The sequence below is a fragment of the Acanthochromis polyacanthus genome, chromosome 12, assembly GCF_021347895.1.
Source record: "Acanthochromis polyacanthus isolate Apoly-LR-REF ecotype Palm Island chromosome 12, KAUST_Apoly_ChrSc, whole genome shotgun sequence".
Lineage (NCBI taxonomy): Eukaryota > Metazoa > Chordata > Actinopteri > Pomacentridae > Acanthochromis > Acanthochromis polyacanthus.
In genome coordinates this window covers 40,609,184-40,629,545 of record NC_067124.1, presented here as the reverse complement: position 1 = coordinate 40,629,545, position 20,362 = coordinate 40,609,184, and the positions used below count along the sequence as shown (strand labels likewise).

Genomic DNA, 20,362 nt, shown 5'->3' with positions numbered 1-20,362 from the left:
TGTCCTTTTCCAGGACCCGTCCACTCCCCTGTTTCTTGGTTACCGCCCCACCCACACTCAAACACAGAGCCAGGGGCGTGCACAGACATGTTGAGGGGCAGGGGCTCAGTGGGAATAAAGGGCACCTCATGAGGCGTGTAGAACCACTGTCTGCCTTCATATAACAGTGTGAGATCTGAAAAAATAAAACAATCAGGAGCACATTTTCTGTAACGGCATTTATTTTAACATCTTAATAACACACAAAGGATCAATAAAACATCGTACCGTAACACTGTAAATGACATCATAATAAGAAGTCAGTTACAAGAAAATGAAAAGAAAACGGCTAAATTCAACCCCACCAACTTTTGATGATTGGTTGGGAACAGTAAAGGAAATATTTAAAATGGAAAAAATGACATACTCTTTACAAATTCAAAGGATGAATTTGACCTAATTTAGGACAAATGGATTCATTTTATATCCACGATTTGGAATGAATTTATATGACTGAAACTTTGACCTGTCTTGCATAATAACAAACCCGTAACGTCCGGGGTGGACCGCCCCAATATTTGGATCCATTTGTCTGGTCTCCCGGACGCATGTGTTGCACACTGCCTTTCTGCCGTTTTGTCTTCAGTTAAACTGAAGAATTCCCAAACAGCGGAGGTCTTCAGCATCTTATTTGTGTTTATGCAACGAAGTGAAGCGTGACGTCAGAGTCGGCAGCAACCCGGACATTCAGGTGGTAAGAAACAGGAATGGAGGAGCCGAAGTGGGCCGAAGACAAAGGGAAGAGACGAGCTCTGAATGTTCCTATTTTCATCTGGGGGGAGGAAGGAGTGATCACATAGACATGTGTGTATGTTTATGTGATCACAGGACGGGATGAGCCGATATGAGCCGATGTGGGCCGAAGGCAGAGGGAAGACAGTAACGCCGCATATTCGTTCCGCCGGTAACGTCTGACGGGGGATGGGAGCGAATATTCGGATACCAAAATTAATATCCGGATACCGCCGTAGCGAACTAATATTCGTATATTCGGGATATTTGGGTCCAGCCCTCCACATCACATGACGTAGTTTCATTATTCACTGAATCCGTCGTAGACGTCACGTTACACATCATACAGGAACGACTCATGAAGGACAGGACACTGAAACAACACACAAACTGAACAGTAGATGACATCATCCAGCCCGATCTCACGAGGATTCGTGAAACTGTCACGTAAGTTTAGTTTCGGTTTCGTGCGCACCAACACGATTTCGTCATGTTTTTCGTGCCGCTCACCACGAAATGCGCACCAATGTATTTTAAACGGCGGACTTTTCGTGCCACTCAGAACGTATTTCAAAAGAATGTGTATATTATATTGTTAATGTAAAACCGTGGCGAATCCAACGCTATATTTTTCATGACATCGTCCCTAAACATAACCCTAACCATAATCCTAACCATAACCTAACCATAATCTAACCATAAGCCGGTGGTACACTTACCAATTTGCATAGGAATTTCAAGAATGTCCGGCGGCCGGCGGCCGCAAACGCGATCATACAAGCAGTATACGCCGATGGACAGCTTAGATCGTCATGAATCCGCCGGTATAAACCACTTTCAGATGTGATTACCACAGCGAAAAACATTTCGTGGTGAGCGGCACGAAAAACATGACGAAATCGTGTTGGTGCGCACGAAACCGAAACTAAAACTTACGTGACAGTTTCACGAATCCCCGTGAGACCGGGTTGCATCATCACATTACTCCGGTTCGTTGCCACATCCACCTATTTTCAGTTTAACCCTCATGTCGTCCTGAGGGTCAAAATTAACTTGTTTTAAAGTTTGAAAATGTGGAAAAAATACATATTTCCACAGTGAAACTTCTGATGTCCACATTTTCAACATTTTTGGGAAATCTCTGAACATTTTTGGTGGAAAAAAGAAATGCTAAAAATGTTTAAGAACACTCACAAATGGTACACTAATTCATATGTTATGGTATTGTTCCAAAGTGCAAGATTTTTGGAATGCTGTACATGAATCCATGAACTCCATTATTAAGTTTAACATTCCTTTCTCTGCTCATTTGTTCATTCTGGGAGACCTGTCAATGCTAAAGGGACTCATTTCTAAAAACAGCCTTGAATTTGTTCAGACTGCATTAATGGTTGGAAGAAAGTTGCTCGTACAACGGTGGAAATCTAAATTTACACCATCCATTTCAGACTGGTACAGCTCATTATCCATGGTTGCTGCCTATGAGCATATTTCTCCCCTCTACAGTGGAGGAAAACATAAATTGAAATGGGATGCCTTCCTACAGCATATATATGGAAACTAAATATGCAACCTTATATTATTTTTTTCCTTTGTCTTGTCCCTTGTTTTTATGTTTTGTCATTTAATGTTGTAATGTATTGTTGTATTTTTTGTTGTTTCTGTTGTATCTATTTATTGTTGATTTAGTTTATTTTTTTTGAGCATGTATAAAACAAAATAAAAATTACAAGTATCAAAAAAAAGAACACTCACAAAAAAAATTTCACTGGATTTTGGTTGATTTTTTTTGTGAATGTTCTGAAGGAAAATATTAGAAGTTTTACTGATATATATGGAATCATTTTAGATATTTTTAGGATTTTTGGAAGATGGACTTGTCATCAACACATCAGATAGAAGACGGCAGATGCAGTGGAAACAAGTCAGCAAGATAAAACCATCCTTTCTTACTCAACTGTGGCTTTAAAAGTAACATTATTCTATGTTTAAACAGATATATGTATATACAAACATACATATTTACCGTTTTTAAAGCTTTTATTCCAGGACAAAGCAGTCCTGAGGCTTTTCCAGTTGTTTCCACTTAGATGCAGTTCTGACACAGAGCCAGCAGATGGCGCTCTTCTGCTTGTCAGATGTTTGGAAGCAGCAGGAAGTGGTTCACTGCTTCATCAAGCTTCCATTTCACCTGTTTACTGACGTCATATTAACAATAAATGAGGCCATAAATTAAGTCAGTCTGCGCTGATTATAGTTAACTATTATAAAATGATGATAAAATTAAGAGAAAAAAATCAAATTTGTTCACTTTTGTAAGAAATGCTTCAGAAAAGTGTTGATAATTAACATTTTTAGCTCCATAATGAGACAAAAACACAAACTACAGTTAAATCATTTCTAGTCCTAAATGTTCCCGCTTTCACTACTATTATGAACAATAATAATAATCATAGTGGTTTATATCCTCCAGATTTAATAAAGACTGACTGATAACTAATATATTAACAACTATTAAACAAACATTTAATAATAACTGCTGACTGAATTCTAATAAAGTTGGATTTCAACAGAAATTCCAACATGATAAATATCACATCTAACAAATGCTGCTCATAGATTTACCTTTAAAAAGTCCACATTTGGACACAATCTGTATTTTTTACATCACCAACATTTAAATGAATAACTGGGAAGTCACTGAAAGGAAAAAAATGTGAGCAAACTATTGAGCACAGAAACATTGTGGTAAATTGTGGTAAAAGTTCAGGTGGAAATCTGCACTTCAACCATGCTAACGTTGGATTCTTCATGTCTGGACCTTTTCTGAGGAGATCAACTGTCAGACTGCAAACAAACCAGCAGCTTAGGGAGAGAATATTTATTTCAATGGATGACATCAGCAGCAACGGTAGAATCCAGCTTCTGCTCATTTATTGTGTTTATTTGTAGCGATATTGCCTTATTAAACGTTAATTTAATAAGGCAATAAGTATGCACTCGTTGATTGTAGTTTATTAATCGGGGCACCACTCTACAAAGTAGAGAAATAAAAGAACTGATAATAATTCAGTTGAACAGTCTAATATCTGAATGTCGAGAATCCTCGAAAAACATTGACCCCAGTCAACACATATAAACGCAAAAGAGACTGTAATTGTGGTTTAAATAAAAGATATTTATTGACTAAAACTAATAACAAAACAGTGATTAATACAGTAATAAGTATAACGGTGTTTGTGTGTGGGATAATAAGTGTGTGTGGGCGATAATAGGTGTGTGTGTGTGTGTGTGTGTGTGTGTGTGTGTGTGTGTGTGTGTGTGTGTGTGTGATAATAGGTGTGTGTGTTAATTATTCAGATTTGCATTTCTAACTAGGATTATGGACTGAGTAATCAGACCACTGAAGGTATGACGAGATGATTAATAATTTGGAAAATGAACGACTGATAAGTGACTAAACCAAGTTATTAAAGATGATTTTGGAAGCTGAGGAAGATTTCAAGCTATTTTGAGACGTCAACCCAATAATTCAGATCACACCAGTGTGTTTGCTGGCTTACTTTGTTGGAGAATGGCTGCTCAGAGTTGCGGCTGGGACAGCGTGCCTTGAACGGAACTTAACTTCAACTTCTTGGTGGATTCCCGAGTCGTGAAGTCTGTCGCTATGGCAACGTCTTAGCGTCCTGCCGTCTTGGAGCTGTTGAGCACCGTTAGGCTTTGTTCGGGCCAGCTGGGTGGATCTCAGCAGATGGTGGGGAGAACGCAGGAACCATCCGTCCTTCTCTGGGGTTGACTTGACCGAAAAATGGCTTGATAAACAAAAAAAACAAAACCGCAGGCTCTGGGTCTGTCTCGGTCGGCGGGTTTGGTTGGAGAACAGATGAATAAAGAGCCGCTAAAAAAACTGTCGGAGCCGTGAAACGGGATCGAATTAGTTCTTGATCAAAAAAAAAACGTAGCTCTATTTGTTCAGGTAGTGAGCGAAGATATCTATTCTTTGATTAAAAGAAAAATAATTAGGAGTCGTGGTTAGCAGAGGCCCGCTCTGTCACCAGGATAAACTTAGAGTAAATAGAAAAAAGGAAAAGGCGCCAAAGGAAAAACAAAAGAATCGCTCGGACTTAGTTTCGGAGAGGGAGTTACAATGCAAGAGAAAAGGAAGAATTGTAAGAGAGAGTCAAAAGAGCGTCGTAAGAGAGCGAGTGAAACGTAAAATGGCTGGTTTTAAGGATTTTCTCTGAGAAGGGGCGTGGAAGTGTCGGCTGAGGCGCGCATTCCTTTGAATCTGAGGGAACCTCCTTTGGGCTCAGAGGGGGGAGACGAAACCGGATCAAATAAAAATTAAAAATATTGAAATGCGCAAAAGAACGATCTGTTTACTCCTCCATGATCCTTACAATATATTTTAAACAATCAAAGATAAAATAAACTGATTATACAAGCTAGTCTAAGAATATGTGAGTTCTAGTTTCTATTTATATGTCCGTGTGCATTCTAATGGTTGTTATATGTATCACAGTGAAGACATGGTAACATACGTTTATACAAGGCGGAATAAAACCGTTTTCAACGTCTTTGAAACCTGAATAAAGCAAAGTTTTATGGTTAATACAGTGAAAACCTCGATAATGTCATGGCATTCCGACGTCAAAAGGGGCAATGTTGAGCTGTGGAGGAAAAATGTACTGTTCATGAATAACACAATAGGTTTGATAACTTTCGATTTAAACCAGCAAGAAAAACGGGAGTTGGTTCAAAATACATGTTGACATCTCACTATATCTTTGGTAAACACAGAATCACAAAAATACATTTCTGAATATGAGTTTTAGAAGTTCTGTGACTGAGCAAAGGAGAAAGTCTCTGCCAGCCTCTCAGAGGTGAGAGCAGGTCATTAGAATATTTATGATCCTGCTTATCTGATGGCAGACAGGGAGAGCAGCAGAGGTCCAGCTGAGAGGACACTTAGTTCATCAAAGCACTTTTCAGAGTTGCAAACAACAGTTCAGTTCCTTAAGAAGGTGTGAAAGTTCTGTCTCCAATTCCCAGTTCTCTGCAAAAAGGAGTCTGTATGTGAAGTTAGAGATACATGAAAGTATATATGTCCCAATTTAATACAGAAATAGTGATAGTCTGCAAAAAGGGGTCTCTTAAGCAATGTCAGAGGTTGTCATAAACATGAATGTAGGGTGTCACTGGTGGAAGGTACGGATCACATCTGGGATGATACAGGGCTCTCTCTGGCCATAAAAAGGCACTTTGCGTGTTTACTCAGGTCTTTGAGAGAGAGAGTTTGTGGTTATCTGAGGAGGGGATCTCCTGTGGAATGTTTTGGCCACTTAAACCTGGAGGTCTGACTACAAATAGCAGATTAACATGAAGCCCAATCACAAGTTTGTGGACAGTCTGGAAACAAAACAAAGCAACAAAATGACACATCACCATGTGAGATGAATAAAATGATCAGATTTCCCCAGAAAACACAAATACAACATAGTCTGTACATAGATCTCTGTCAAAGAAACATGAAGCACATTGGAATAGAAAGCTGAGTTTTCCATCACCTCAGCTGTTCCTTAAACGCATCACTGACACAGGATTGAAGAAACATGAATTCAAATGAGAGGAAAACAATAAAAGTCACTTCCTGTTACATTTCCACGCAGATTTTAAATTGAAAAATAGTTTCTGAGAAGCTGAAACATGAAAACATGGAAATATTTACAATAAAACGTTGGAAATAAACCAAGAATTGAGTGATTTCTGTGTGAAGCTGACACAGATGCACATTTTCTGTTTGTTGTTGATGTTTAAATATTTGAGGTGTAAAAACTGCATCAGTCAGCGGTTCAGTGACGAGTCAGAAAAGTTGTCAGGAACAACAGAAAGCTCCATCAAACATGACTTGTTGTGTGGTGATGCTTTCAAAGCAGACTCAACGTGTGGCTGCTTCCACACTCAACCAACAGCACAGCCTCATGGGGAAGTTTCACCTTCAGGAAAATCAACATCAAGTCCACAACCACACAACATCTGCTGTCCGATGAGTGTCGGGACTCAACCAAACGTCTGCACACCCAAACTGGATCAAATCACACTTTCCACTTGTCGGTCCTGTGGAAGAAATCCTCTCTACCGACTGAGAGCACAAACTACATCTGGGCTGGAAACATCCACACAAATCACAGTCACATTTTAGTGGAGAAAGTTGGAAGAAAGTCAGAGAGGAGCAGAAGAAGAAAGGAGAAGACCAAGGAGTGCTGACGCTCACTGTTTGATCCACAGCTGATCTCTGTAGAAACCAAACAACAACGAGCTGTGAGCAGCAATGATGGAGACTAAATGAGTCCAAGAAGCAAAGACACAATCAGACTCACTGCACCTTCAGTTACCTCCCTCTACTTCACTTCACACAACTCAGCACTTGCTCCATAAAAAATGTAAAGTCCAGCATGTAGCGGCTCAGTGAATGTGGTCTGGACTCTGTGGAGGAGAGTCATGGTTTCAGAGACGCTGTAGAAAGACAGAATACCTGCTCTGTGATCCAGATAAACTCCTACTCTGGAGGACCGAGGACCTGAGACGGGAGTTTTAGTGTTGTTGTACCAAAATTCATAACAGTTTTGGGAACAATATAATGCCCAAGATTTGTTATTACCTCCAAATCTACATTCAGCCCCACTTCCTGCTCTGCTGATGTTCTTGTATGAAACTGATACATCAACTCCTCCTCGTCCTCCTTCTCTCCACTCCACCTCCCAGTAACAACGTCCAGTCAGACTCTCTCTACTCAGAACCTGCCACTGTGAAGTGAATCTGTCTGGATGATCAGGATAAGACTGTTGTTGACCCATAAATGTTACTTTTCTGTTCCCTTCAGATAATAACAGTTTTCTGTTTGCTGTGTTTGGATCCAGAGTGATTTGACGTGAATATCTCATGAATCCAGCTCTGGTCTTTGGTTCTGGTTCTGACAGTAAAACGTCTGGCTGAGTGAGTGTCAGTGAGATGTTTGTCCAGGTGTCCTTCAGAACGTCCTCTACTTTACCTCTGAGCTCTTTCACAGCTGCTGTCACGTCCTCAAAGTGTCTCAGAGGACGGATGCTGATGCTGGATGAGTGTGTGGACTCACTGAGTGCTGACACTGAGGGGTAGTTGTGGAGAAACTGGCTGTGATCTGGTGTATCTGAGAGCTGCTTCAGCTCAGCCTCTTTCCTCTCCAGATCCCTGATCTCCTGCTGCAGCTTCTCCTCCAGCTCTTTGACTCGACTCTCTTGGGTCTTCTGCTGGGATCTGATCTGCTGCTCCACCTCAGAGCTTCTGTTCTGGATCAGATGGATCATCTGGGTGAACATCTCCTCACTGTCCTCCACTGTTTTATCAGCAGAGACCTTGATGCCCTTCAGCTCCTGTTGAAGCAGCTTCACATCTTTCCGTCTGTCCTGGATTCTCTGCTGGATGTTCAGTCGACTCACCTCCAGCTTCTTCTGCCTCTCAGTCCTTTCTGCTGCAGCTGAGACCGTGTCGTGGCCTTTATGTTGGTCCACAGAGCAGAGATAACAGATAGACTGCTGATCAGTACGACAGAACATCTTCTTCACCTCATCGTGACGAGAGCAGATGTTCTCCTGGAGGTTCTTGGAGGGCTCCACCAGCTGGTGTTTCTTAAAAGTTGGAGACTCATAGTGAGGCTGAAGGTGATTCTCACAGAAAGAAGCCAAACAGAACAAACAGGACTTGAAGGCTTTCAGTTTTCTACCAGAACAGGAATCACAGGCCACATCTTCAGGTCCAGCATAGCAGTGATCAGCAGCAGCAGCTTGGAGTCCAGTCTTCTTCAGCTCCTCCACTAAAGCTGCTAACATGGTGTTTTTCTCCAGGTCAGGCCTCGCTGTGAAAGTCTTCCTGCACTGAGGGCAGCTGTAGATTCTCTTCTGGTCCTCTCCATCCCAGTGGGCTTTAATACACTTCATACAGTAGCTGTGTCCACAGGAAGTAGTGACCGGATCCTTCAGGAGATCCAGACAGATGCAACAAGAGAAGGTTTCTCGGTCCAGCTGAACTCCTTTCTGAGCCATTCCTCCTCTCACTACCAGCGACTGTGTGACTTTCACTTCCTCCTTCCTGAAACTAGTCTGAGCTGTGATCTACAAATCACGTGTTCCTGCAGCTCTTCCACGTCACCACATGTTGGTTCCACCCATCTTCAGAGTGCAGATCTGAAGGGGAGGAACCAGGAAACGTGTGGACAGAGTGGAGCTGCTGTTTGGGAGCAGGAAGAAGAGCAGAGTTATCAGGCTGAGATCTGATAAGCACAGAACCAACCTGCACAGAGTCCACTTCATTATTAGAAGATGAAGAAAAACGTTAGAAATGCTTCAGTTTATGGTGGAGATGTTTTGGAAAAGTGTTGATGATTAACATTTTTAGCTCCACCAGCATAAATTACAGTCTGTCTCATAAAAGCAGATTTTGCTGGATTTTCGCTTTAAAACCTGTAAAATAAACATCACTTATGTTACCACGGCAACAATCAGCATTAGTTTGATTTTTCATACCCGAGTGTTTTATTTACTCCTGGAAACGACAAAAACGAACCTTTAGCGTTTATTCTTTTATTCTTGCTGAACATCTGCTTCTTTTTACAGGCAAAGCTTGAAGATCTTCATTAAAAGAAAAAAAAGCACAAATTCTCACATTTTAGGAGCTTTGAAGTGAAATGCTTCAAATTCATAATAAACCTCAATAAATAAATAAAAACACCATCTGGGTCCTAAAAGTCGTTCTTTTGTTCACAGATCCAGCTGTTTGGAGACTGTAAGTCTGACTGGTTTCTGGGGGTTTTATTTTCACTTTTCTTCACTGTTGGTTCATTTTTCACAGATATCAGGTCCTGCAGCTCAGAAATGTCTTACAAAGATGGAATCATTAAATAAAGAGGAGAAATTAATATTTACAATGAAATCCAAACGACCACCAACACTGGAAATAACGGACTCTCCACACAAACACATTTTTACAGCCTCATCCAGAGTTTAAATCCTCTCTGCTGCTCTAAACCAAAGGGTCCAACATGAGGCCCGTGGTCCAAAAGTGGTCCTCCAGAGGGTCCAACATGAGGCCTGTGGTCCAAAAGTGGTCCTCCAGAGGGTCCAACATGAGGCCCGTGGACCAAAAGTGGTCCTCCAGAGGGTCCAACATGAGGCCTGTGGTCCAAAAGTGGTCCTCCAGAGGGTCCAACATGAGGCCCGTGGTCCAAAAGTGGTCCTCCAGAGGGTCCACCATGAGGCCCGTGATCCAAAAGTGGTCCTCTAGAGGGTCCAACATGAGGCCTGTGGTCCAAAAGTGGTCCTCCAGAGGGTCCAACATGTGGCCCGTGGACCAAAAGTGGTCCTCCAGAGGGTCCAACATGAGGCCTGTGGTCCAAAAGTGGTCCTCCAGAGGGTCCAACATGAGGCCCGTGGACCAAAAGTGGTCCTCCAGAGGGTCCAATCCGGTCCTCAAAGTGTAAAAATTACAGAGAAGACATTAACTGCAGATTGTAAATGAGTAAAACTATCAATTTAAAATTATTTCTGGACCATGACAAGTTGTTTGGATCAGAAAGTAAAATACTGGATTGTTCTTTGTTTTGTGTCTCATTTTTAATATTTTGTTCTGTTTTTTTCATTTTTGTATAATTTTGTTTCTTTTTTGTATAATTTTGTTTCGTCTTGTGTCTCATGTTTGTTTTCTTGTCTCGCTCATGTAATTTTGTGTCTTTGGGACAGTTTTTTCTTTTCCCTCATTTTCCATCTTGTTTTCTTTGTTTTAGGTGTTTATCGGACAGTTTCATCTCTTTGTGGTCGTTTTCTGTCTCATTTCTGTCGTTTCTTTGTCTTGTTTTCTTGTTTTGTGTCTATTTGGGAGTTTTATCTCATTTCTGTCATTCTGTGTCTCGTCTTGTTTTCTCGGACAGTTTCATCTTTGTGGTTTTTTGGTTCCAATCATTTTTGGTCATTTTTTGCAAACTGAGCCGTTTCAGACCAGTTTTGTGATATTAAAGAGGTTTTGGTTCATTTTTCTACGTTTATTTCACTCATTTTGTTCCGTTTTCTGTTACTTTTCTTGGTGAATTAGATTTCCAGACGATCACAGCTGGATATATTGAGCTTTTTAAACGTCTCATCGAGCAGCATGAATGAACGTTTCAGTTATTTTCCAGACAGAACCAAACGTCCAACAAGTTCAGGGACAGAAAGCAGAAAACGCCACACATCTCCAGTTTCTGGCTTCAGTTTGTCGACTGTGAAACCTCCAGAGGATCGACCCAGACGTCAGCTCAGGACTTCAGGATCTCGTCTCTCCAGCTGTCCCGGTCCCTCCTCTGTTTCTTCCGGGCGAGTTCGGGGAAGTAGGCGCTGTTGTACGGCCGTTCTCTGTCGTTCAGTTCAGCTCCGGGATCCTTCCTTTTGCCGCTCCTCTGCTCCAGAAGAGCTCGGGCTTTCCTTCGCTCTTCGGTTTCCCTCTGCAGACGCTCGGCTCGTAATCGTTCCATGGAGCTGCAGAAAGACAAGTTTCAGTCTTTTGGGACATTTTTTGGGCATCTTGGACATTTTACTTCAGTTTGAACGTATTTTTTAGACATATTGGACAACTTTCGCTAATTTCAGACAAGATTCAAGACATTTTGGATGAATTTTAGCTGAGTTTGGACAAGTTTAAAGTCATTTTGGACAGTTTTTAGCTCTTTAAGGACGAGTCTGAGTCCTCTAGGACAAGTTTGGGGTCATTCTAGATGTTTCTTCACTCATTTTGGACATCTTCTCAGGTAATCTGAACACTTTTTAACTGGGTTTAGGCAAGTCTGGAGTCTTATTGGAGGTTATTGAAGGTTATTTTTCCACTAATTCTGTCCAGTTTAAACTCAGTTTGGACATGTTTTTCAGACATATGGGACAACTGCAACTAATTTCAGACAGCTTTCAAGTTATTTTGGACAAGTTTGAGTCCTTTTTGCACATTTTTGGGGATCTTGGACAGTTTTGCTTCAGTGTGGACATGTTCTTAGACATTTTGGACAACTTTATCTAATTTCAGACAGGTTTCAAGTTGTTTTGGACAGATTTGAGCTAATTTAGAACAAGTCTGAGTCTTTTGGGACAAGTCTGAGGTGATTTTAGACGTTTCTTAAGTCATTTTGGAAACATTTCAGACAGTTTTAAAAAGAGGCCCCCACACACTGTCCAACTTGCAATATATCCTTCATTGTGATGTTTCGGCACTAGACCTTCATCAGACAAACATTTTTTAGTTCATGAGAAGCCATCTTAAACAGGGAGTGGCTGTTCCTCCACAGCCAATCACATTCACACATGCAATCAAATATCATTAGCCTATTTAATACAAAACACACAGAACAATTAATTACAAACAAGCATACAAGTCTGTTCTGGCTAAGCCCAACTCCCAAAGGAACATGAAATAATGTAAAAGAATTCTATAATAACCATCAGGGGCTCAAAAAACAAAGAAAATACATATACAAAGATGAACACAATCAGCAGGTCATATGATTAGATAAACCTCATGATATATGTGCATATTTCATATGTGGTTAAAACTAGACGGGATCTTCCACTCAAGACAAATAGGACGTTAGAATTCATGCTTCAGCACAACATCAAACACAAGATCACAGAAACATATTTAACAGCAGTTCTTTGGGGTCAATGTTTGGAGGGTATAGATCCAGTAAGCCTCACGCTGTTTTAGTAGCTTGTCGTGGTCACCTCCCCTAAGTGGCAGGTTTACCTGTTCAATGCCACAGAAACGTAAAGAGGAAATGTCATGATGAGCATCATTAAAGTGTACGGCCACGGGATAATCCCAGTCATTCCTACGTACAGAGCTTTTATGTTCACTTATCCTATGTTTAAGTTTTCTTGTAGTTTTTCCCACATAGGCCAGACCGCAAGGACATCGTATCAGATAGATCACGTGTGTAGATGCACAGGTGATAACACTGTTGATGGAATATACAGTGCATCCAGAAAGTATTCACAGCGTTTCACTTTTTCCACATTTTGTTATGTTACAGTCTTATACCAAATCGGATTCAATTCATTTTTCCCTTAAAATTCTGCACACAACACCCCATAATGACAACATGAAAAAAGTTTTTTTGAGATTCTTGAAAATTTATTAAAAATAAAAAACTAAGAGACCACATGTACATAAGTATTCACAGCCTTTGCTTAATACTTTGTTGATGCACCTTTGGCAGCAATTACAGCCTCAAGTCTTTTTGAATATGATGCCACAAGCTTGGCACACCTATCTTTGGGCAGTTTTGCCCATTCCTCTTTGCAACACCTCTCAAGCTCCATCAAGTTGGATGGGGAGCGCCGGTGCACAGCCATTTTCAGATCTCTCCAGAGATGCTCAATTGGATTCAAGTCCGGGCTCTGGCTGGGCCACTCAAGGACATTCACAGAGTTGTCCTGAAGCCACTTCTTTGCTATCTTGGCTGTGTGCTTAGGGTCGTTGTCCTGCTGAAAGATGAACCGCCGCCCCAGTTTGAGGTCAAGAGCGCTCTGGAGCAGGTTTTCATCCAGGATGTCTCTGTACATTGCTGCATTCATCTTCCCCTCTATCTTGACTAGTTTCCCAGTTCCTGCTGCTGAAAAACATCCCCACAGCATGATGCTACCGCCACCATGCTTCACTGTAGGGATGGTATTGGCCTGGTGATGAGCAGTGCCTGGTTTCCTCCAAACAAAACGCCGAGCATTCACACCAAAGAGTTCAATCTTTGTCTCATCAGACCAGAGAATTTTTTGCTGATGGTCTGAGAGTCCTTCAGGTGCCTTTTGGCAAACTCCAGGCGGGCTGCCATGTGCCTTTTACTAAGAAGTGGCTTCCGTCTGGCCACTCTACCAAACAGGCCTGATTTGTGGATTGCTGCAGAGATGGTTGTCCTTCTGGAAGGTTCTCCTCTCTCCACAGAGGAACGCTGGAGCTCTGACAAAGTGACCATGGGGTTCTTAGTCACCTCTCTGACTAAGGCCCTTCTCCCCCGATTGCTCAGTTTAGATGGCTGGCCGGCTCTAGGAAGAGTCCTGGTGGTTCCAAATGTCTTCCATTTACGGATGATGGAGGCCACCGTGCTCATTGGGACCTTCAAAGCAGCAGAAGTTTTTCTGTACCCTTCCCCAGACTTGTGCCTCGTCACAATCCTGTTTCGGAGGTCTACAGACAATTCCTTTGACTTCATGCTTGGTTTATGCTCTGACATGCACTGCCAACTGTGGAACCTTATATAGACAGGTGTGTGCCTTTCCAAATCATGTCCAATCAACTGAATTTGCCACAGGTGGACTCCAATTAAGCAGTAGAAGCGTCTCAAGGATAGGGCTGGGTATCAATCTAAAAGTTTCGATACCGGTACCAATTCCGATACCTTCACTTCGATACCGGTTCCTAAACGATACTTTTTTCGATACCAGTTTTACAATATATACTCTAACAGAATGAAAATTGCATTACACATTACTTTTCACATCTTGAGTTTAATTTTCCAGTGATTTCCAGTGCAAAAGAACATTTGCAAGCAATGTACAGTTCAGTACATTCTGAGCCACCTTCGGCCCGGACCCTTCCTGGCCGACCCGGAGCCGGTCGCGGCGCACCGCCGCGGAGGAAATGCGCCAGGCGGGGGACGGCCCGCACCCGGTGAGAGGTCCCGCGAGGGGATCCTCCCGCACCGAGCGGCCGCCCCTGGCCCGCCGAGTTGAATCTCCCGGGCGGACTGCGCGGACCCCACCCGTTTACCTCTTAACGGTTTCACACCCTCTTGAACTCTCTCTTCAAAGTTCTTGTCAACTTTCCCTTAAGGTACTTATCGACTATCGGTCTCGTGCCGGTATTTAGCCTTAGATGGAGTTTACCGCCCGCTTTGGCATATACTGCACCGCGCACTATTGGCGTCTGTGGCGATGGGCGTGGGAGAGCTCAGCTGCAGAGGGGAGAGGTGTGGAGGAGAGTGTGTGGAACCAGCGTCAGGTTAATTAGCGCAGCTGGCACCAATTAGACTCACCTGATTCTCTCGGCAGTAACAGACTGAAGCAGAGGACAAAAGACAGACGGACAGAGAGGACGGGGGAACGGACGAGCGGACAGGACGAGGTCCGGTGGAGCGGGCAGCTTATCGAACGAGATCCTGTGGAGATCCGGCTGACGCTGAGACTGTTTACCGGAGGAGAACCGGCGGAGAGCCGGCAGACGTTGAGACTGTTTACCGGACGAGGTCCGGTGTAGCGCCGGGCAAGGAAGAGAGACTGTTTTATTTACATTGAGACGGTGTGGTGAATAAAAGACTTTGTCTGCATTGGCCGAACTGCCGTGGTTATTGTGCTGAGCAGAGCCGCAGACAGGTTCTCCTGTTACAGCGTCCATTTTACAAAAGTAGAGCCACATTTTAGACCTCAGAGGCATCTTTTCCCACTTCGACGACATGCTAAACAACTGCAGTAAATTCAATGTACCGAACGTGAAACCTGTCTGTGAACGGGCAGCATGCTTTTTTCCGGCTTGCCGCAATCACGTGTAATGTTACAGCCAGTCACAGGTTTGCTTTATCATAATCACGTGATAAGTACCGGAACATGGAACCGAAAGACGAGGCTTATTTCGATACTCCTTAGTACCGAAACATTTCGGTCGGTGCCATTAAAGAACCGAAGTTCGGTACTCAGCCCTACTCAAGGATGATCAGTGGAAACAGGATGCACATGAGCTCAATTTAGAGCTTCATGGCAAAGGCTGTGAATACTTATGTACATGTAATTTCTTTGTTTTTTATTTTTAATAAATTTGCAAGACTCTCAAAAAAACTTTTTTCATTTTGTCATTATGGGGTGTTATGTGTAGAATTTTAAGGGAAAAAATAATTGAATCCGATTTGGAATAAGGCTGTAACATAACAAAATGTGGAAAAAGTGAAACGCTGTGAATACTTTCTGGATGCACTGTAATTTGCCTGTGTGAGGGTGTGGAAAGTAACTAGTTTTTCTAGTATTGTTACATTGCTCACAACTCCCACAGCGGTAGTTTCTGTTTGGGAGAGGGTGCAAGCGTGTCTGTGTAACTTGACTGGATTTCTTATCATTAAAATTGGCACGAACTATGTGATCCCTTATATTTCTCCCATATGCCAGTGTTTATGGAAGACAGACCTAACAGCAGCAGAATACTGAGTGATACACTTAACAGAAAATTTCTTTTGTTTTTTAACAACTCGGAACGTGTCTTTTTAAGAGCCAATTCATATGCTTGGTCAATCCACAATGATGGGTACCCCCGCTCCACAAAGCTCTTCTTCAGATCCACTACCTTTTCAATAAAGTCCTCCATAGAATGACAAATTCATCTCAATCTGAGAAACTGACTGATGGGAAGACCCTTTTTTAAGGAAGTGGGATGACAGCTGGTGGCCAACAGTAAAGTATTTTTATCTGTGTCCTTGCGATAGATAGTTGTTATGACAGAGCCACTGTTCTTAATGACCCACATGTCGAGGAAACTGACTCTGTCATCACTGTAGTTTGATGTAAATTGTAAGTTACTGTCAAAACTGTTTAACAAAGTAATGAAATCTGTCAGTTCATCAGGGGTTCCTTTATATACACAGAAAACATCATCAATGAACCTGTACCATTTTATAATCTTAATCAAATGTGTATTTTTGTCTGGATTGAAGATGAAGTTCTTACATTTCTGTGGCATTGAACTGGTAAACCCGCCACTTAGGGGAGGTGACCAGGACAAGCTAAACAGAAACTACCGCTGTGTGAGTTGTGAGCAATGTAACAATACTAGAAAAACTAGTTACTTTCCACACCCTCACACAGGCAAATTATATCCCATCAACAGTGTTATCACCTGTGCATCTACACACGTGATCTATCTGATACGCTGTCCTTGCGGTCTGGCCTATGAGGGAAAAACTACAAGAAAACTTAAACATAGGATAAGTGAACATAAAAGCTCTGTACGTAGGAATGACTGGGATTATCCCGTGGCCGTACACTTTAATGATGCTCATCATGACATTTCCTCTTTACGTTTCTGTGGCATTGAACAGGTAAACCTGCCACTTAGGGGAGGTGACCACGACAAGCTACTAAAACAGCGTGAGGCTTACTGGATCTATACCCTCCAAACATTGACCCCAAAGAACTGCTGTTAAATATGTTTCTGTGATCTTGTGTTTGATGTTGTGCTGAAGCATGAATTCTAACGTCCTATTTGTCTTGAGTGGAAGATCCCGTCTCGTTTTAACCACATATGAAATATGCACATATATCATGAGGTTTATCTAATCATATGACCTGCTGATTGTGTTCATCTTTGTATATGTATTTTCTTTGTTTTTTGAGCCCCTGATGGTTATTATAGAATTCTTTTACATTATTTCATGTTCCTTTGGGAGTTGGGCTTAGCCAGAACAGACTTGTATGCTTGTTTGTAATTAATTGTTCTGTGTGTTTTGTATTAAATAGGCTAATGATATTTGATTGCATGTGTGAATGTGATTGGCTGTGGAGGAACAGCCACTCCCTGTTTAAGATGGCTTCTCATGAACTAAAAATGTTTGTCTGATGAAGGTCTAGTGCCGAAACGTCACAATAAAGGATATATTGCAAGTTGGACAGTGTGTGGGGGCCTCTTTTTAAAACTTTATAGTCTGTTTTTCCTCTACACACCTGTTTTTTGATAGATGTGCGAAGTGTTTACTTTGTATGGAATCAAGACAGTTTTAAAGACACTGCAAGGACTCTGGACTATTAATACACATTTAAAAAGGGCAATAAACGGTAAAAAATGTGAAACCTGTCACCTGTCTCCACTGCTGCTCCTCTGTCCTTTGTCTCTTCTGTCCTTCTTCTTGTGTTCTCGTCGGTCTTTAACCCCTAAAGCTTTCTTCATCTCCTTTAGAGGATCCAAACTGTCCTTCAGTCTGCGATCCTTCTTCTCTCGTTCCTCTTCGCTCACCATCTTCTTCTTTTCTTTTCCAGGCCTCTCCTCTTCGTCTCTGCTGCCCTTCAGGTACCACGGCGTCGCCTCCGATCCCGGCTGAGGTCCCAAAGACACCAGGAGTCCGATGGCTCGTTCCTGCTTCTCCTGGAGGAACCAACAGAAAACACAGCTGCAGAAACTGCTGGTCGTTTGTTGAGTTAAAGTAGAAAAATAAGCTGAATGAATCACCTTTAATCTGTCTTTTATTCTCTCCTCTCGGCCTCCAGCATCGTTTAAAATCACCTTGACTCGATTTAACTCCCATTTATCTCCGTCTCAGTTAGTTTCTCCTGATGATCACGATCTGTCTCTTGAAAACCGAGCTTCAGAATATTTTTAGCTCTCTGACGACATTATCTAGCTGCAGACAACCTCAGCTGAGTTAAAAGTCTCCACACTTGTCCAAAATTACTCAGCGCTGCCCCAGGAGACTCAAATTTATCCAAAGTGACTGAAGGACTGCCAAAACATAGTTAAAAAAAATCTTGGAATTGCCTGAAAACTGTCCAAAATTAGTGCAAAAATAACCTTCAAGTTTCCAAGATGCTGACAAAATGTCCATAAAGGACCCAAATTTTCCAAACTGACTTAAGAAACGTCTAAAATGACCCCAAACTTATCCCAAATGACTCAGATTTGCCCCAAAGGAGCTAAAAACTGTCCAAAATGACTTTAAATTTGAACAAACTCAGTTAAAATGCCTCCAGAATAACTTGAAATTTGTCCAAAATTAGTTAAATTTGCCCAAAATGTCTAAACTGAGTTCAAACTGTCCAATATTAGAGAAAAATAACCTTGAAACTGTCCAAAATGCCTGAAAATGTCCAAAAAGGACTCTTGGATATTGTCATAAATTAGCTAAAATTGTCCAAATGTCTAAAAATTGTCTAAATTGAAGTAAAAGTGTCCAAACTGCCCCAAAATTGTCCCAGGGGACTAAAATTTGTCCAAAAATGTCTTGAAACTCGCCTCAAATCAGTTAAAATGCGTCCAAAATGACACAAGACTGACTTGGGCTCAGCTTCATCTGATTCCATCCGAGTTACAACAAACCATCTCCATGGCAACCGAGGAAACAAACAAAGGTGATGAAACGAGGAGCCGTTTTCTCAGGAGTTCAAAATCATTCAGACTAACATTCAGACTGGATTTTTATTTGGTTATTTAGCTTCTTCAAGCTGGAAAAGACACAAAACAGGCATCTTAAACGAGGTTTTTCTCGTTTTTATCGCTTGTTTGTGTCATTTTTAGTCAGAAGAAACCTGCTTGTCCAATAAAAATCTACTTCTAGTGAATAATTTGTGGTTTAACTGGATATATTCAAACTTAAAGCTTTAAAATAACAGAACTTGTGTCATTCAGCTGCTGGTTACCTTCTCCTCCTTCTTCTCTCGGAGATACTCCTCGTTGCCCTTCTTCTCTGAGGACTCCTCCAGAGGAAACAGGTTGAGATGCTGCAGAGCTCCACCTCCACCTCCTCCTCCTCCTCCATCCTCTCCATCTTCTCCTCGTCCTCCAGCCGCCTGGAGAGCAGCTCTGGATTTCCTCCTCAGATATTCTGTCCGAGCCTGAGGAGAGGAGCAGCAGCTGGAGTATCTCAGGTACTTCATGGTCTGGTTTACTGTGTTCTACTATTATATTATTAACTATGAAGGCTTTACTTCTTTGTTTGTTGGATTCCAGATAATAATAATGAAATAAAAAGCAGAATAAAGGTCTGCAGGAACTTAGAGATAAATTAATACCATCAGAGCACCACATTTTAAGAGATTTACTCCATCAAAATCATCTTTATGGTACCACCTGGCTTTCCCTCCCAGGTAACGTCATACCTACACCAGCGCTCCTCCCGTTCCTCCCTCCTCCTCCTCCACGGCACCTGCTGTTCCTCACCTCCTGCTCCGCTCGCTCCACGCGCCTCTGGGCCTCGCGCTCCTCCGCCGCCGCTTGCGCTTCGTCCCTCCGCACGCGCGCTACGTTGTCCTTGTTGCGCACGTGCCAGCTCTTCTTCGGCAGAATGTTCATGGTCGCCCTGGAAACCGCTGCTGCGCGTTAGCAGGCAGCTAGCCGCTAACGGGAGCGGGTGGAAACAACACAGAGTTAGCACATGAATCCGAACCGTCTCCGGTAACCGAGAAGCCGACGAGTGACTAAACCGTATAACCGAAGAAAATCTGAAAAAAATGAACGACAGAGCAGCTAAATTGTCGATGTTACCGTCAGAGGTAGGAGGCTAATTTAAGCTAACATTAGCCACGGTTTGCTGCTCCGCAGAGCTGCTTCACGTCAGCAACGAATAGAGACTTTGACTCGCTCATAAACAACGAACAAAGTCACGTTTTTGATATTTAAAGTGCAAAATGTGACTAAAATACTGTCGGTAACTTACTGGGTGGAGAGTCTCCCGAATCTGCAGTCTCCAATAGATCAACCGGAAGAAGTAGAGCCAACCGGGACGTAAACAGGAAGTGACATCACACTGAAGCAACAACATATCAGCGACACTAGGGGGCGCTGAAACCCCTCTTAT

General features: G+C 42.3%; 2 protein-coding genes across 2 annotated transcripts; both read right to left on the bottom strand.

Moving 5' to 3' along the window:
• Window positions 1–3,928: 3,928 nt before the first annotated feature.
• Window positions 3,929–9,261, bottom strand: LOC127536429 (tripartite motif-containing protein 16-like). The gene has a single exon (XM_051956753.1). The coding sequence runs from the start codon at window positions 8,850–8,852 to the stop codon at window positions 7,173–7,175; it is 1,680 nt and encodes a 559-aa protein (XP_051812713.1). The 5' UTR covers window positions 8,853–9,261; the 3' UTR covers window positions 3,929–7,172.
• Window positions 9,262–9,373: 112 nt separating this feature from the next.
• On the bottom strand, window positions 9,374–20,324 carry leng1 (leukocyte receptor cluster (LRC) member 1). The gene is made up of 5 exons (XM_022199692.2): window positions 20,222–20,324; window positions 19,726–19,902; window positions 19,206–19,400; window positions 17,654–17,937; window positions 9,374–11,315 (listed from the first exon to the last, which is right to left on the bottom strand). The coding sequence occupies exons 2-5, from the start codon at window positions 19,855–19,857 to the stop codon at window positions 11,096–11,098; spliced, it is 831 nt and encodes a 276-aa protein (XP_022055384.2). The 5' UTR covers window positions 19,858–19,902; window positions 20,222–20,324; the 3' UTR covers window positions 9,374–11,095.
• Between the last annotated feature and the right edge of the window lie 38 nt (window positions 20,325–20,362).

Coding starts and splice junctions, on each gene's coding strand:
- LOC127536429 (XM_051956753.1), bottom strand. CDS start 8,852: ATGGCTCAGAAAGGAGTTCAGCTGGACCGAGAAACCTTCTCTTGTTGC.
- leng1 (XM_022199692.2), bottom strand. CDS start 19,857: ATGAACATTCTGCCGAAGAAGAGCTGGCACGTGCGCAACAAGGACAAC. Junction 17,938..19,205: donor GAGAGAAGAAGGAGGAGAAG/GTAACCAGCAGC, acceptor TGGTTCCTCCAG/GAGAAGCAGGAACGAGCCAT. Junction 11,316..17,653: donor AGGAGCAGCAGTGGAGACAG/GTGACAGGTTTC, acceptor GTCTTTCTGCAG/CTCCATGGAACGATTACGAG.